Source organism: Salmo salar, chromosome ssa16 (assembly GCF_905237065.1).
Source record: "Salmo salar chromosome ssa16, Ssal_v3.1, whole genome shotgun sequence".
Lineage (NCBI taxonomy): Eukaryota > Metazoa > Chordata > Actinopteri > Salmoniformes > Salmonidae > Salmo > Salmo salar.
The window spans coordinates 90,064,845-90,083,279 of NC_059457.1; the positions used below are offsets into that span (position 1 = coordinate 90,064,845).

The 18,435-nt window shown below is 44.2% G+C and overlaps 1 protein-coding gene across 1 annotated transcript in view; it reads right to left on the reverse strand.

Moving 5' to 3' along the window:
* LOC106574944 (protein diaphanous homolog 3) overlaps positions 1–18,435 on the reverse strand; it is a gene marked incomplete at its 3' end in the record, with an annotated part of 688,081 nt that overhangs the window by 167,385 nt on the left and 502,261 nt on the right. Inside the window, exon 28 of the mRNA XM_045698420.1 lies at positions 6,689–6,827. Within this exon, the coding sequence (XP_045554376.1) occupies positions 6,689–6,827 (139 nt within the window). The remainder of the gene's footprint in view (positions 1–6,688; positions 6,828–18,435) is intronic.

Below are 18,435 nucleotides of genomic sequence, written 5' to 3' on the forward strand. Positions count from 1 at the left end.
ATAGATACATGTTATAATGGACAGGTACTTTACATTAGCAGCAGGACTATAGATACATGTTATAATGGACAGGTACTTTACATTAGCAGCAGGACTATAGATACATGTTATAATGGACAGGTACTTTACATTAGCAGCAGGACTATAGATACATTTTATAATGGACAGGTACTTTACATTAGCAGCAGGGCTATAGATACATGTTATAATGGACAGGTACTTTACATTAGCAGCAGGACTATAGATACATGTTATAATGGACAGGTACTTTACATTAGCAGCAGGACTATAGATACATGTTATAATGGACAGGTACTTTACATTAGCAGCAGGGCTATAGATACATGTTATAATGGACAGGTACTTTACATTAGCAGCAGGACTATAGATACATGTTATAATGGACAGGTAGTTTACATTAGCAGCAGGACTATAGATACATGTTATAATGGACAGGTACTTTACATTAGCAGCAGAGCTATAGATACATGTTATAATGGACAGGTACTTTACATTAGCAGCAGGGCTATAGATACATGTTATAATGGACAGGTACTTTACATTAGCAGCAGGACTATAGATACATGTTATAATGGACAGGTACTTTACATTAGCAGCAGGGCTATAGATACATGTTATAATGGACAGGTACTTTACATTAGCAGCAGGGCTATAGATACATGTTATAATGGACAGGTACTTTACATTAGCAGCAGGGCTATAGATACATGTTATAATGGACAGGTACTTTACATTAGCAGCAGGGACTATAGATACATGTTGGAGATGGTAGTCTATAATTAAAACAGCCAGACAACAGAGATGGTAGTCTATAATTAAAACAGTCACAACAGAGATGGTAGTCTATAATTAAAACAGTCAGACAACTGAGATGGTAGTCTATAATTAAAACAGTCAGACAACTGAGATGGTAGTCTATAATTAAAACAGTCAGACAACTGAGATGGTAGTCTATAATTAAAACAGTCACAACAGAGATGGTAGTCTATAATTAAAACAGTCACAACAGAGATGGTAGTCTATAATTAAAACAGTCAGACAACTGAGATGGTAGTCTATAATTAAAACAGTCAGATAACTGAGATGGTAGTCTATAATTAAAACAGTCAGATAACTGAGATGGTAGTCTATAATTAAAACAGTCAGATAACTGAGATGGTAGTCTATAATTAAAACAGTCACAACAGAGATGGTAGTCTATAATTAAAACAGTCAGATAACTGAGATGGTAGTCTATAATTAAAACAGTCAGACAACAGAGATGGTAGTCTATAATTAAAACAGTAAGACAACAGAGATGGTAGTCTATAATTAAAACAGTCAGATAACTGAGATGGTAGTCTATAATTAAAACAGTAAGACAACAGAGATGGTAGTCTATAATTAAAACAGTAAGACAACAGAGATGGTAGTCTATAATTAAAACAGTCAGATAACTGAGATGGTAGTCTATAATTAAAACAGTCAGATAACTGAGATGGTAGTCTATAATTAAAACAGTAAGACAACAGAGATGGTAGTCTATAATTAAAACAGTCAGATAACTGAGATGGTAGTCTATAATTAAAACAGTCAGATAACTGAGATGGTAGTCTATAATTAAAACAGTCAGATAACTGAGATGGTAGTCTATAATTAAAACAGTCAGATAACTGAGATGGTAGTCTATAATTAAAACAGTCAGATAACAGAGATGGTAGTCTATAATTAAAACAGTCACAACAGAGATGGTAGTCTATAATTAAAACAGTCACAACAGAGATGGTAGTCTATAATTAAAACAGTCAGATAACTGAGATGGTAGTCTATAATTAAAACAGTCAGACAACAGAGATGGTAGTCTATAATTAAAACAGTAAGACAACAGAGATGGTAGTCTATAATTAAAACAGTCAGATAACTGAGATGGTAGTCTATAATTAAAACAGTCAGATAACTGAGATGGTAGTCTATAATTAAAACAGTAAGACAACAGAGATGGTAGTCTATAATTAAAAAAGTCAGACATTTCATTTAATGTAACCAGGAAATGCTATGATTTATATTTTGATGTGCAACCTGTAAACAGGATGTGTAATGATCAGATGTATTTTAGTCTCTTCAGACCTGTAGTCTATATGTACAGTAAATATAGCCTCCGCGGGCGCGCATCCCAACCACACTAACTACAGTCTACTCTGGTTGTACACATAAGATATCCTCACAGAGAGCGTGACTCTCCTCTCTGTAACTAGGACAACAGTAGTTGTCTTTTTTCCAGCAACGGTCACGTTTGTGCTTCTCAGAATGCTTCTCTCCCTCCTCCGTGCTTCTCTCCCTCCCCCGTGCTTCTCTCCCTCCTCCGTGCTTCTCTCCCTCCATCATGCTTCTCTCCCTCCCCGTGCTTCTCTCCCTTTCCCGTGCTTCTCTCCCTTCCCCGTGCTTCTCTCCCTCCCCCGTGCTTCTCTCCCTCCCCGTGCTTCTCTCCCTCCCCCTGCTTCTCTCCCTCCCCCGTGCTTCTCTCCCTCCCCCGTGCTTCTCTCCCTCCCCCGTGCGTCTCTCCCTCCTCCGTGTCACAGTGTGGAGAGGGAGGGAGTCAGCAGCTTCTCTCCCTCCCCCATGCTTCTCCCTCCTCCATGCTTCTCTCAGCCGACAGCCAAACAGGGACAGGCTGATTCTTTCATTGCAGGAATAACCATAATGCATACTAGACTATTACTGCGGTTTTAGAACAATCTACAGGAACGTTGCGAAGCGAAAATGACAGACGGAAGCAGAAAGGCTTCGGTAAGAGGAAGGCATTGTCTGTGTCGGTAATTCAGTGGTTTATCGTCCCGGCTTCTAGTGAGAGTTTCTGGAGGAGCACTTTGTGACATCTTGCTGATGTAAAAAAAAGTCTTTAGAAATACATTTGATTTGAAAAACACAGAGAGAGAGAGTGTGAGAGAGGTGAGAGAATGAGTGAGAGAGAGAGTGTGTGTGAGAGAGAGAGTGAGAGAGAGAGAGAGAGAGAGTGAGTGTGAGAGAGAGAGACAGAGAGAGAGTGAGAGAGAGTGAGTGTGTGAGAGAGAGAGTGAGTGTGAGAGAGACAAAGAGAGAGTGTGAGAGACAGAGAGAGTGAGTGTGAGAGAGACAGAGAGAGTGAGTGAGAGAGAGAGAGAGAGTGAGTGTGAGAGAGAGTGTGTGAGAGAGAGACAGAGAGAGAGTGAGAGAGTGTGAGAGAGACAGAGAGAGTGAGAGTGTGAGAGAGAGAGAGAGAGAGAGAGAGAGTGTGAGAGAGACAGAGAGAGAGTGTGAGAGAGACAGAGAGTGAGTGTGGGAGAGACAGAGAGAGAGACAGAGAGAGAGAGAGACCAGACTCCTTTTTAAAGGTCAGTAATGATTGGCACAGTAATGCAGTGTTTCTGCAGGACCAGGGGCTGGCACTACCAACTACTGCTAGACAAATAGGACTGTGGTCAGTGGTGAAATGACTGGATAAAGAGGTGCTGGGTCGTGCTGAGGTCTTGGCTCTTCTGTACTGACAACATAACACAGTTACACTACACCACACCGTCATCAGTAACCACGCTTTATACGGTAAGAGTTACTCATTACTCCAAACGGACCAAGACTGGTGTCTTCAGAAAAGCATTTAAGTGTCTTATAAGGCATTTTAAAGAACATTATAATGCTTCATAGGTATATACATCATAGAAAGTCTTAACCAAATGTATAACTAAAAACGATCTGTCTAACACAGCCATACATTCAGTAGATATTGTTTGAGGAGCTGAGCCATACATTGTGTTATCAGTGTTGAGATCAGCCATACATTGTGTTATCAGTGTTGAGGAGATCAGCCAGCCATACATTGTGTTATCAGTGTTGAGGAGATCAGCCATACATTGTGTTATCAGTGTTGAGGAGATCAGCCATACATTGTGTTATCAGTGTTGAGGAGATCAGCCATACATTGTGTTATCAGTGTTGAGGAGATCAGCCATACATACATTGTGTTATCAGTGTTGAGGAGATCAGCCATACATTGTGTTATCAGTGTTGAGGAGATCAGCCATACATTGTGTTATCAGTGTTGAGGAGATCAGCCATACATTGTGTTATCAGTGTTGAGGAGATCAGCCATACATTGTGTTATCAGTGTTGAGGAGATCAGCCATACATTGTGTTATCAGTGTTGAGGAGATCAGCCATACATTGTGTTATCAGTGTTGAGATCAGCCAGCCATACATTGTGTTATCAGTGTTGAGGAGATCAGCCATACATTGTGTTATCAGTGTTGAGGAGATCAGCCATACATTGTGTTATCAGTGTTGAGGAGATCAGCCATACATTGTGTTATCAGTGTTGAGGAGATCAGCCATACATTGTGTTATCAGTGTTGAGATCAGCCAGCCAAACATTGTGTTATCAGTGTTGAGGAGATCAGCCATACATTGTGTTATCAGTGTTGAGGAGATCAGCCATACATTGTGTTATCAGTGTTGAGGAGATCAGCCATACATTGTGTTATCAGTGTTGAGGAGATCAGCCATACATTGTGTTATCAGCGTTGAGGAGATCAGCCATACATTGTGTTATCAGTGTTGAGGAGATCAGCCATACATTGTGTTATCAGCGTTGAGGAGATCAGCCATACATTGTGTTATCAGCGTTGAGGAGATCAGCCATACATTGTGTTATCAGCGTTGAGGAGATCAGCCATACATTGTGTTATCAGTGTTGAGGAGATCAGCCATACATTGTGTTATCAGTGTTGAGGAGATCAGCCATACATTGTGTTATCAGCGTTGAGGAGATCAGCCATACATTGTGTTATCAGCGTTGAGGAGATCAGCCATACATTGTGTTATCAGCGTTGAGGAGATCAGCCATACATTGTGTTATCAGCGTTGAGGAGATCAGCCATACATTGTGTTATCAGCGTTGAGGAGATCAGCCATACATTGTGTTATCAGCGTTGAGGAGATCAGCCATACATTGTGTTATCAGTGTTGAGGAGATCAGCCATACATTGTGTTATCAGTGTTGAGGAGATCAGCCATACATTGTGTTATCAGTGTTGAGGAGATCAGCCATACATTGTGTTATCAGTGTTGAGGAGATCAGCCATACATTGTGTTATCAGTGTTGAGGAGATCAGCCATACATTGTGTTATCAGTGTTGAGGAGATCAGCCATACATTGTGTTATCAGTGTTGAGGAGATCAGCCATACATTGTGTTATCAGTGTTGAGGAGATCAGCCATACATTGTGTTATCAGTGTTGAGGAGATCAGCCATACATTGTGTTATCAGTGTTGAGGAGATCAGCCATACATTGTGTTATCAGTGTTGAGGAGATCAGCCATACATTGTGTTATCAGTGTTGAGGAGATCAGCCATACATTGTGTTATCAGTGTTGAGGAGATCAGCCATACATTGTGTTATCAGTGTTGAGGAGATCAGCCATACATTGTGTTATCAGTGTTGAGGAGATCAGCCATACATTGTGTTATCAGTGTTGAGGAGATCAGCCATACATTGTGTTATCAGTGTTGAGGAGATCAGCCATACATTGTGTTATCAGCGTTGAGGAGATCAGCCATACATTGTGTTATCAGCGTTGAGGAGATCAGCCATACATTGTGTTATCAGCGTTGAGGAGATCAGCCATACATTGTGTTATCAGCGTTGAGGAGATCAGCCATACATTGTGTTATCAGCGTTGAGGAGATCAGCCATACATTGTGTTATCAGCGTTGAGGAGATCAGCCATACATTGTGTTATCAGCGTTGAGGAGATCAGCCATACATTGTGTTATCAGTGTTGAGGAGATCAGCCATACATTGTGTTATCAGTGTTGAGGAGATCAGCCATACATTGTGTTATCAGTGTTGAGGAGATCAGCCATACATTGTGTTATCAGCGTTGAGGAGATCAGCCATACATTGTGTTATCAGTGTTGAGGAGATCAGCCATACATTGTGTTATCAGTGTTGAGGAGATCAGCCATACATTGTGTTATCAGTGTTGAGGAGATCAGCCATACATTGTGTTATCAGTGTTGAGGAGATCAGCCATACATTGTGTTATCAGTGTTGAGGAGATCAGCCATACATTGTGTTATCAGTGTTGAGGAGATCAGCCATACATTGTGTTATCAGTGTTGAGGAGATCAGCCATACATTGTGTTATCAGCGTTGAGGAGATCAGCCATACATTGTGTTATCAGCGTTGAGGAGATCAGCCATACATTGTGTTATCAGTGTTGAGGAGATCAGCCATACATTGTGTTATCAGTGTTGAGGAGATCAGCCATACATTGTGTTATCAGTGTTGAGGAGATCAGCCATACATTGTGTTATCAGTGTTGAGGAGATCAGCCATACATTGTGTTATCAGTGTTGAGGAGATCAGCCATACATTGTGTTATCAGTGTTGAGGAGATCAGCCATACATTGTGTTATCAGTGTTGAGGAGATCAGCCATACATTGTGTTATCAGTGTTGAGGAGATCAGCCATACATTGTGTTATCAGTGTTGAGGAGATCAGCCATACATTGTGTTATCAGTGTTGAGGAGATCAGCCATACATTGTGTTATCAGTGTTGAGGAGATCAGGCATACATTGTGTTATCAGTGTTGAGGAGATCAGCCATACATTGTGTTATCAGTGTTGAGGAGATCAGTGGTTCATCGTTACCAGCGTTGACCTCCAGCAGTCTCCTCTTCTTCTGCTGCTGTCTCTCCTGCTTCTCTCTCTCCGCCTTCTCCTTGGCCACCCACGCTCTCCTCTGCTTCTCCTCCGCCTCTCTCCTCCTCATGTTGTCCTTCAGCGCTTGCTGTGGGAGGGAAGAAAGAGAGAGGCAGAAGGAGAGAGAGGCAGAGAGAGAGAGATTTGTATATTATCTATTTCACTTGCTTTGGCAATGTAAACATATGTTTCCCATGCCAATAAAGCCCCTTGAATTGAAATGAAATTGAAATTCAGAGAGAGAAAGAGAGAGGAGAGAGATAAGAGAGAACAAAGTAATGATATGTGTGGCCCATCTCAGGCAGCTGCCAAACCTAGACATCTTTACCAGCCACCATTACAGGAAGACTACACAGTTCAGCTTCTTCTCCAACTCCCTCAGACAGCACACTAAGACAGGCTTCACTAAGACAGGCTTCACTAAGACAGGCTTCACTAAGACAGGCTTCACTAAGACAGGCTTCACTAAGACAGGCTTCAGACTCAGAGAGAGGGAGAGGCTGGGTTAGGAGAGAGGGAGGGGGAGAGAGGCTGGGTTAGGAGAGAGGGAGGGGGAGAGAGGCTGGGTTAGGAGAGAGGGAGGGAGGGAGGCTGGGTTAGGAGAGAGGGAGGGGGAGAGAGGCTGGGTTAGGAGAGAGGGAGGGAGGCTGGGTTAGAGAGAGAGGGAGGGAGGGAGGCTGGGTTAGGAGAGAGGGAGGGGGAGAGAATGAGGCTGGGTTAGGAGAGAGGGAGGGAGGGAGGCTGGGTTAGGAGAGAGGGAGGGAGGGAGGCTGGGTTAGGAGAGAGGGAGGGGGAGAGAATGAGGCTGGGTTAGGAGAGAGGGAGGGAGGCTGGGTTAGGAGAGAGAGAGAGAGAGAGAGAGAGAGAGGGGAGAGAGAGAGAGAGAGAGAGAGGCTGGGTTAGGAGAGAGGGAGGGAGGCTGGGTTAGGAGAGAGAGAGCGAGAGAGAGGCTGGGTTAGGAGAGAGGGAGGGGAGAGAGAGATGAGGCTGGGTTAGGAGAGAGGGAAGGAGGCTGGGTTAGGGAGAGAGAGAGAGAGAGAGAGGCTGGGTTAGGAGAGAGAGAGAGAGGCTGGGTTAGGAGAGAGGGAGGGGGAGAGAATGAGGCTGGGTTAGGAGAGAGGGAGGGAGGGGGGGCTGGGTTAGGAGAGAGGGAGGGAGAGAGGCTGGGTTAGGAGAGATAGAGAGGCTGGGTTAGGAGAGAGGGAGGGATAGAGAATGAGGCTGGTTAGGAGAGAGGGAGAGAGAGAGAAGAGGGGAGAGGGAGAGAAGGAGAGAGAGAGAATGAGGCTGGGTTAGGAGAGAGGGGGAGAGAATGAGGCTGGTTAGGAGAGAGGGAGAGAGAGAGGGAGAGAGAGGAGAATGAGAGAGAGAGAGAGAGAGAGAGAGGAGAATGAGAGAGAGAGAGAGAGAGAGAGAGAGAGAGAGAGAGAGAGAGAGAGAGAGGGAGAGAGGAGGATGAGAGAGAGAGGGAGAGAGAGAGAGAGAGGGAGAGAGAATGAGAGAGAGAGAGAGAGAGAGAGAGAGAGAGAGAGAGAGAGAGAGAGAGAGAGAGAGAGAGAGAGAGGAGGATGAGCCCTCATTATCCAGTGTTCTCTACTGTGTTCTGTGTCTGTTACGGACACTTAAGGATGTTCTAGAGAATGCCTGCACCCCAAATAGAACCCTATTCCCTATGTAGTGCACAACTTTTGACCAGGACCCATATGGCTGTAGTTAAAAGTAGTGCACTACGTAGGGAATAGGGTATATTTGGAATGCCCACTATGTGAGGTGAGAGTAGAGTATGTTGCATTTTCTCTCCTCTCTTCCATCTCAGACCATTAACATCTGGTGAGTCTTGTTAGGAATACATCATCCCATTACAGGACAGGAGAAGAGAGAGGAGAGGAGAGGAGAGAAGGAAGAGGAGAGGGGGAAGAGGAGAGAGGGAAGATGAGAGGGGGAGACGAGAGGTGAAGAGAGGGAAGAGGAGAGGGGGAGAGAGGAGAGAAGGAAGAGGAGAGGGGGAAGAGGAGAGAGGGAAGATGAGAGGGGGAGAGAGGAGAGGGGGAAGAGGAGAGGGGGAGAGAGGGGGTTAGGAGATAAGGAGAGAGGGAAGAGGAGATAAGAGGGAGAGAGGGAAGAGGAGAGGGGAGGAGAGGAGAGAAGGAAGAGGAGAGGGGGAAGAGGAGAGAGGAGGAGAGGAGAGAAGGAAGAGGAGAGGGGGAGAGAGGAGAGGGAAGAGGAGAGAGGGAAGAGGAGAGGGGGAGAGAGGGGGTTAGGAGAGAGGGAAGAGGAGATAAGAGGGAGAGAGGGAAGAGGAGAGGGGGAAAGGGAAGATGAGAGGGGGAGAGGCGAAGAGAGGGAAGAGGAGAGGGGGAGGGAGGAGAGAGGGAAGAGGAGAGGGGAGGGAGGAGAGAGGGAAGAGGAGAGGGGGAGGGAGGAGAGAGGGAAGAGGAGAGGGGGTTAGGAGAGAGGGAAGAGGAGATAAGAGGGAGAGAGGGAAGAGGAGAGGGGAGGAGAGGAGAGGGGGTTAGGAGAGGGAGAGAGGGAGAGAGAGAAAAGGAGAGGGAGAGACACTCAGGCAACTAGAGTATCAACAAGCTTGAAAAACCTCTTCTGATCACAAAGGCAGCAATTCTCTATGTAATACTGGACCTGGACCTGTCTCTATGTAATACTGGACCTGGACCTGTCTCTATGTAATACTGGACCTGTACCTGTCTCTATGTAATACTGGACCTGGACCTGTCTCTATGTAATACTGGACCTGGACCTGTCTCTATGTAATACTGGACCTGGACCTGTCTCTATGTAATACTGGACCTGGACCTGTCTCTATGTAATACTGGACCTGGACCTGTCTCTATGTAATACTGGACCTGGACCTGTCTCTATGTAATACTGGACCTGGACCTGTCTCTATGTAATACTGGACCTGGACCTGTCTCTATGTAATACTGGACCTGGACCTGTCTCTATGTAATACTGGACCTGTACCTGTCTCTATGTAATACTGGACCTGTACCTGTCTCTATGTAATACTGGACCTGTACCTGTCTCTATGTAATACTGGACCTGGACCTGTCTCTATGTAATACTGGACCTGGACCTGTCTCTATGTAATACTGGACCTGGACCTGTCTCTATGTAATACTGGACCTGGACCTGTCTCTATGTAATACTGGACCTGGACCTGTCTCTATGTAATACTGGACCTGTACCTGTCTCTATGTAATACTGGACCTGGACCTGTCTCTATGTAATACTGGACCTGGACCTGTCTCTATGTAATACTGGACCTCTGGACCTGTCTCTATGTAATACTGGACCGTACTGGACCTGTCTCTATGTAATACTGGACCTGGACCTGTCTCTATGTAATACTGGACCTGGACCTGTCTCTATGTAATACTGGACCTGGACCTGTCTCTATGTAATACTGGACCTGGACCTGTCTCTATGTAATACTGAACCTGTACCTGTCTCTATGTAATACTGGACCTGTACCTGTCTCTATGTAATACTGGACCTGGACCTGTCTCTATGTAATACTGGACCTGGACCTGTCTCTATGTAATACTGGACCTGGACCTGTCTCTATGTAATACTGGACCTGTCTCTATGTAATACTGGACCTGTCTCTATGTAACTGGACCTGTCTCTATGTAATACTGGACCTGGACCTGTCTCTATGTAATACTGGACCTGGACCTGTCTCTATGTAATACTGGACCTGGACCTGTCTCTATGTAATACGCTGGACCTGTCTCTATGTAATACTGGACCTGTACCTGTCTCTATGTAATACTGGACCTGGACCTGTCTCTATGTAATACTGGACCTGGACCTGTCTCTATGTAATACTGGACCTGGACCTGTCTCTATGTAATACTGGACCTGGACCTGTCTCTATGTAATACTGGACCTGTCTCTATGTAATACTGGACCTGTCTCTATGTAATACTGGACCTGTACCTGTCTCTATGTAATACTGGACCTGGACCTGTCTCTATGTAATACTGGACCTGGACCTGTCTCTATGTAATACTGGACCTGTACCTGTCTCTATGTAATACTGCTGGACCTGTCTCTATGTAATACTGGACCTGGACCTGTCTCTATGTAATACTGGACCTGGACCTGTCTCTATGTAATACTGGACCTGGACCTGTCTCTATGTAATACTGGACCTGTACCTGTCTCTATGTAATACTGGACCTGGACCTGTCTCTATGTAAACTGGAACCTGTCTCTATGTAATACTGGACCTGTACCTGTCTCTATGTAATACTGACTGGACCTGTCTCTATGTAATACTGGACCTGTACCTGTCTCTATGTAATACTGGACCTGTACCTGTCTCTATGTAATACTGGACCTGTACCTGTCTCTATGTAATACTGGACCTGTACCTGTCTCTATGTAATACTGGACCTGTACCTGTCTCTATGTAATACTGGACCTGTCTCTATGTAATACTGGACCTGTACCTGTCTCTATGTAATACTGGACCTGTCTCTATGTAATACTGGACCTGTACCTGTCTCTATGTAATACTGGACCTGTACCTGTCTCTATGTAATACTGGACCTGGACCTGTCTCTATGTAATACTGGACCTGGACCTGTCTCTATGTAATACTGGACCTGGACCTGTCTCTATGTAATACTGGACCTGGACCTGTCTCTATGTAATACTGGACCTGGACCTGTCTCTATGTAATACTGGACCTGTCTCTATGTAATACTGGACCTGTACCTGTCTCTATGTAATACTGGACCTGTACCTGTCTCTATGTAATACTGGACCTGTACCTGTCTCTATGTAATACTGGACCTGTACCTGTCTCTATGTAATACGCTGGACCTGTCTCTATGTAATACTGGACCTGTACCTGTCTCTATGTAATACTGGACCTGGACCTGTCTCTATGTAATACTGGACCTGTACCTGTCTCTATGTAATACTGGACCTGTACCTGTCTCTATGTAATACTGGACCTGTACCTGTCTCTATGTAATACTGGTGACCTGTCTCTATGTAATACTGGACCTGTACCTGTCTCTATGTAATACTGGACCTGTCTCTATGTAATACTGGACCTGGACCTGTCTCTATGTAATACTGGACCTGTACCTGTCTCTATGTAATACTGGACCTGTACCTGTCTCTATGTAATACTGGACCTGGACCTGTCTCTATGTAATACTGGACCTGGACCTGTCTCTATGTAATACTGGACCTGGACCTGTCTCTATGTAATACTGGACCTGTACCTGTCTCTATGTAATACTGGACCTGTACCTGTCTCTATGTAATACTGGACCTGGACCTGTCTCTATGTAATACTGGACCTGTACCTGTCTCTATGTAATACTGGACCTGGACCTGTCTCTATGTAATACTGGATGACCTGTCTCTATGTAATACTGGACCTGTACCTGTCTCTATGTAATACTGGACCTGTACCTGTCTCTATGTAATACTGGACCTGTACCTGTCTCTATGTAATACTGGACCTGTCTCTATGTAATACTGGACCTGGACCTGTCTCTATGTAATACTGGACCTGGACCTGTCTCTATGTAATACTGGACCTGTACCTGTCTCTATGTAATACTGGACCTGTCTCTATGTAATACTGGACCTGTACCTGTCTCTATGTAATACTGGACCTGTGACGACCTGTCTCTATGTAATACTGGACCTGTACCTGTCTCTATGTAATACTGGACCTGTCTCTATGTAATACTGGACGTACCTGTCTCTATGTAATACTGGACCTGTCTCTATGTAATACTGGACCTGTACCTGTCTCTATGTAATACTGGACCTGTACCTGTCTCTATGTAATACTGGACCTGTCTCTATGTAATACTGGACCTGTCTCTATGTAATACTGGACCTGTACCTGTCTCTATGTAATACTGGACCTGTACCTGTCTCTATGTAATACTGGACCTGTACCTGTCTCTATGTAATACTGGACCTGTACCTGTCTCTATGTAATACTGGACCTGTCTCTATGTAATACTGGACCTGTACCTGTCTCTATGTAATATGCTGGACCTGTCTCTATGTAATACTGGACCTGTACCTGTCTCTATGTAATACTGGACCTGTACCTGTCTCTATGTAATACTGGACCTGTACCTGTCTCTATGTAATACTGGACCGTACCTGTCTCTATGTAATACTGGACCTGTCTCTATGTAATACTGGACCTGTCTCTATGTAATACTGGACCTGTACCTGTCTCTATGTAATACTGGACCTGGTACCTGTCTCTATGTAATACTGGACCTGTACCTGTCTCTATGTAATACTGGACCTGTCTCTATGTAATACTGGACCTGTCTCTATGTAATACTGGACCTGTCTCTATGTAATACTGACCTGTCTCTATGTAATACTGGGTACCTGTCTCTATGTAATACTGGACCTGTACCTGTCTCTATGTAATACTGGACCTGGACCTGTCTCTATGTAATACTGGACCTGGACCTGTCTCTATGTAATACTGGACCTGGACCTGTCTCTATGTAATACTGGACCTGGACCTGTCTCTATGTAATACTGGACCTGGACCTGTCTCTATGTAATACTGGACCTGGACCTGTCTCTATGTAATACTGGACCTGTCTCTATGTAATACTGGACCTGTCTCTATGTAATACTGGACCTGTCTCTATGTAATACTGGACCTGTCTCTATGTAATACTGGACCTGGACCTGTCTCTATGTAATACTGGACCTGGACCTGTCTCTATGTAATACTGGACCTGTAATAGCCGACCTGTCTCTATGTAATACTGGACCTGTACCTGTCTCTATGTAATACTGGACCTGTTGAACTGGACCTGTCTCTATGTAATACTGGACCTGTACCTGTCTCTATGTAATACTGAGACCTGTCTCTATGTAATACTGGACCTGTACCTGTCTCTATGTAATACTGGACCTGGACCTGTCTCTATGTAATACCTGGACCTGTCTCTATGTAATACTGGACCTGTACCTGTCTCTATGTAATACTGGACCTGTACCTGTCTCTATGTAATACTGGACCTGTACCTGTCTCTATGTAATACTGGACCTGGACCTGTCTCTATGTAATACTGGACCTGGACCTGTCTCTATGTAATACTGGAGACCTGTTCATGATACTGGACCTGTCTCTATGTAATACTGGACCTGTACCTGTCTCTATGTAATACTGGACCTGTACCTGTCTCTATGTAATACTGGACCTGTACCTGTCTCTATGTAATACTGGACCTGGACCTGTCTCTATGTAATACTGGACCTGGACCTGTCTCTATGTAATACTGGACCTGTACCTGTCTCTATGTAATACTGGACCTGGACCTGTCTCTATGTAATACTGGACCTGGACCTGTCTCTATGTAATACTGGACCTGGACCTGTCTCTATGTAATACTGGACCTGTACCTGTCTCTATGTAATACTGGACCTGTAAATGAGACCTGTCTCTATGTAATACTGGGACCTGTCTCTATGTAATAACTGGACCTGTCTCTATGTAATACTGGACTGACCTGTCTCTATGTAATACTGTGACCTGTCTCTATGTAATACTGGACCTGGACCTGTCTCTATGTAATACTGGATGACCTGTCTCTATGTAATACTGGACCTGTACCTGTCTCTATGTAATACTGGACCTGTACCTGTCTCTATGTAATACTGGACCTGTCTCTATGTAATACTGGACCTGTCTCTATGTATACTGGACCTGTCTCTATGTAATACTGGACCTGTACCTGTCTCTATGTAATACTGGACCTGTCTCTATGTAATACTGGACCTGTACCTGTCTCTATGTAATACTGGACCTGGACCTGTCTCTATGTAATACTGGACCTGTCTCTATGTAATACTGGACCTGTACCTGTCTCTATGTAATACTGGACCTGTACCTGTCTCTATGTAATACTGGACCTGTACCTGTCTCTATGTAATACTGGACCTGGACCTGTCTCTATGTAATACTGGACCTGTACCTGTCTCTATGTAATAGCTGGACCTGTCTCTATGTAATACTGGACCTGTCTCTATGTAATACTGGACCTGTACCTGTCTCTATGTAATACTGGACCTGTACCTGTCTCTATGTAATACTGGACCTGTCTCTATGTAATACTGGACCTGTACCTGTCTCTATGTAATACTGGACCTGGACCTGTCTCTATGTAATACTGGACCTGTTCATGTAATACTGGACCTGTACCTGTCTCTATGTAATACTGGACACCTGTCTCTATGTAATACTGGACCTGTCTCTATGTAATACTGGACCTGTACCTGTCTCTATGTAATACTGGACCTGTACCTAATACTGGACCTGTCTCTATGTAATACTGGACCTGTACCTGTCTCTATGTAATACTGGACCTGGACCTGTCTCTATGTAATACTGGACCTGGACCTGTCTCTATGTAATACTGGACTTGGACCTGTCTCTATGTAATACTGGACCTGTACCTGTCTCTATGTAATACTGGACCTGTCTCTATGTAATACTGGACTTGGACCTGTCTCTATGTAATACTGGACCTGTACCTGTCTCTATGTAATACTGGACCTGTCTCTATGTAATACTGGACCTGTACCTGTCTCTATGTAATACTGGACCTGTACCTGTCTCTATGTAATACTGGACCTGTACCTGTCTCTATGTAATACTGGACCTGTCTCTATGTAATACTGGACCTGTACCTGTCTCTATGTAATACTGGACCTGGACCTGTCTCTATGTAATACTGGACCTGTACCTGTCTCTATGTAATACTGGACCTGTACCTGTCTCTATGTAATACTGGACCTGGACCTGTCTCTATGTAATACTGGACCTGTCTCTATGTAATACTGGACCTGTACATGTCTCTATGTAATACTGGACCTGTACCTGTCTCTATGTAATACTGGACCTGGACCTGTCTCTATGTAATACTGGACCTGTACCTGTCTCTATGTAATACTGGACCTGTACCTGTCTCTATGTAATACTGGACCTGTACCTGTCTCTATGTAATACTGGACCTGTACCTGTCTCTATGTAATACTGGACCTGTCTCTATGTAATACTGGACCTGTCTCTATGTAATACTGGACCTGTACCTGTCTCTATGTAATACTGGACCTGTACCTGTCTCTATGTAATACTGGACCTGGACCTGTCTCTATGTAATACTGGACCTGGACCTGTCTCTATGTAATACTGGACCTGTACCTGTCTCTATGTAATACTGGACCTGTACCTGTCTCTATGTAATACTAGACCTGTACCTGTCTCTATGTAATACTGGACCTGTACCTGTCTCTATGTAATACTGGACCTGTACCTGTCTCTATGTAATACTGGACCTGGACCTGTCTCTATGTAATACTGGAACTGGACCTGTCTCTATGTAATACTGGACCTGTCTCTATGTAATACTGGACCTGGACCTGTCTCTATGTAATACTGGACCTGGACCTGTCTCTATGTAATACTGGACCTGTCTCTATGTAATACTGGACCTGTACCTGTCTCTATGTAATACTGGACCTGTACCTGTCTCTAAGTAATACTGGACCTGTACCTGTCTCTATGTAATACTGGACCTGTACCTGTCTCTATGTAATACTGGACCTGTACCTGTCTCTATGTAATACTGGACCTGTTCTATGTAATACTGGACCTGTCTCTATGTAATACTGGACCTGTACCTGTCTCTATGTAATACTGGACCTGGACCTGTCTCTATGTAATACTGGACCTGGACCTGTCTCTATGTAATACTGGACCTGGACCTGTCTCTATGTAATACTGGACCTGTACCTGTCTCTATGTAATACTGGACCTGTAAACTGGACCTGTCTCTATGTAATACTGGACCTGTACCTGTCTCTATGTAATACTGGACCTGGACCTGTCTCTATGTAATACTGGACCTGTCTCTATGTAATACTGGACCTGTACCTGTCTCTATGTAATACTGGACCTGTACCTGTCTCTATGTAATACTGGACCTGGACCTGTCTCTATGTAATACTGGACCTGGACCTGTCTCTATGTAATACTGGACCTGGACCTGTGTCTATGTAATACTGGACCTGTCTCTATTTAATACTGGACCTGTACCTGTCTCTATGTAATACTGGACCTGTCTCTATGTAATACTGGACCTGTACCTGTCTCTATGTAATACTGGACCTGTACCTGTCTCTATGTAATACTGGACCTGTACCTGTCTCTATGTAATACTGGACCTGGACCTGTCTCTATGTAATACTGGACCTGTCTCTATGTAATACTGGACCTGTCTCTATGTAATACTGGACCTGTCTCTATGTAATACTGGAGACCTGTCTCTATGTAATACTGGACCTGTCTCTATGTAATACTGGACCTGGACCTGTCTCTATGTAATACTGGACCTGGACCTGTCTCTATGTAATACTGGACCTGTCTCTATGTAATACTGGACCTGTACCTGTCTCTATGTAATACTGGACCTGGACCTGTCTCTATGTAATACTGGACCTGTCTCTATGTAATACTGGACCTGCACCTGTCTCTATGTAATACTGGACCTGTACCTGTCTCTATGTAATACTGGACCTGTCTCTATGTAATACTGGACCTGTACCTGTCTCTATGTAATACTGGACCTGTACCTGTCTCTATGTAATACTGGACCTGTCTCTATGTAATACTGGACCTGTACCTGTCTCTATGTAATACTGGACCTGTACCTGTCTCTATGTAATACTGGACCTGTCTCTATGTAATACTGGACCTGTACCTGTCTCTATGTAATACTGGACCTGTCTCTATGTAATACTGGACCTGTACCTGTCTCTATGTAATACTGGACCTGTACCTGTCTCTATGTAATACTGGACCTGGACCTGTCTCTATGTAATACTGGACCTGGACCTGTCTCTATGTAATACTGGACCTGGACCTGTCTCTATGTAATACTGGACCTGGACCTGTCTCTATGTAATACTGGACCTGTCTCTATGTAATACTGGACCTGGACCTGTCTCTATGTAATACTGGACCTGTACCTGTCTCTATGTAATACTGGACCTGGACCTGTCTCTATGTAATACTGGACCTGTCTCTATGTAATACTGGACCTGTACCTGTCTCTATGTAATACTGGACCTGTACCTGTCTCTATGTAATACTCCGGACCTGGAATCAACCTGTCTCTATGTAATACTGGACCTGGACCTGTCTCTATGTAATACTGGACTGTACCTGTCTCTATGTAATACTGGACCTGGACCTGTCTCTATGTAATACTGGACCTGGACCTGTCTCTATGTAATACTGGACCTGTCTCTATGTAATACTGGACCTGCACCTGTCTCTATGTAATACTGGACCTGGACCTGTCTCTATGTAATACTGGACCTGTCTCTATGTAATACTGGACCTGTCTCTATGTAATACTGGACCTGGACCTGTCTCTATGTAATACTGGACCTGGACCTGTCTCTATGTAATACTGGACCTGTCTCTATGTAATACTGGACCTGTACCTGTCTCTATGTAATACTGGACCTGGACCTGTCTCTATGTAATACTGGACCTGTCTCTATGTAATACTGGACCTGCACCTGTCTCTATGTAATACTGGACCTGTACCTGTCTCTATGTAATACTGGACCTGTCTCTATGTAATACTGGACCTGTA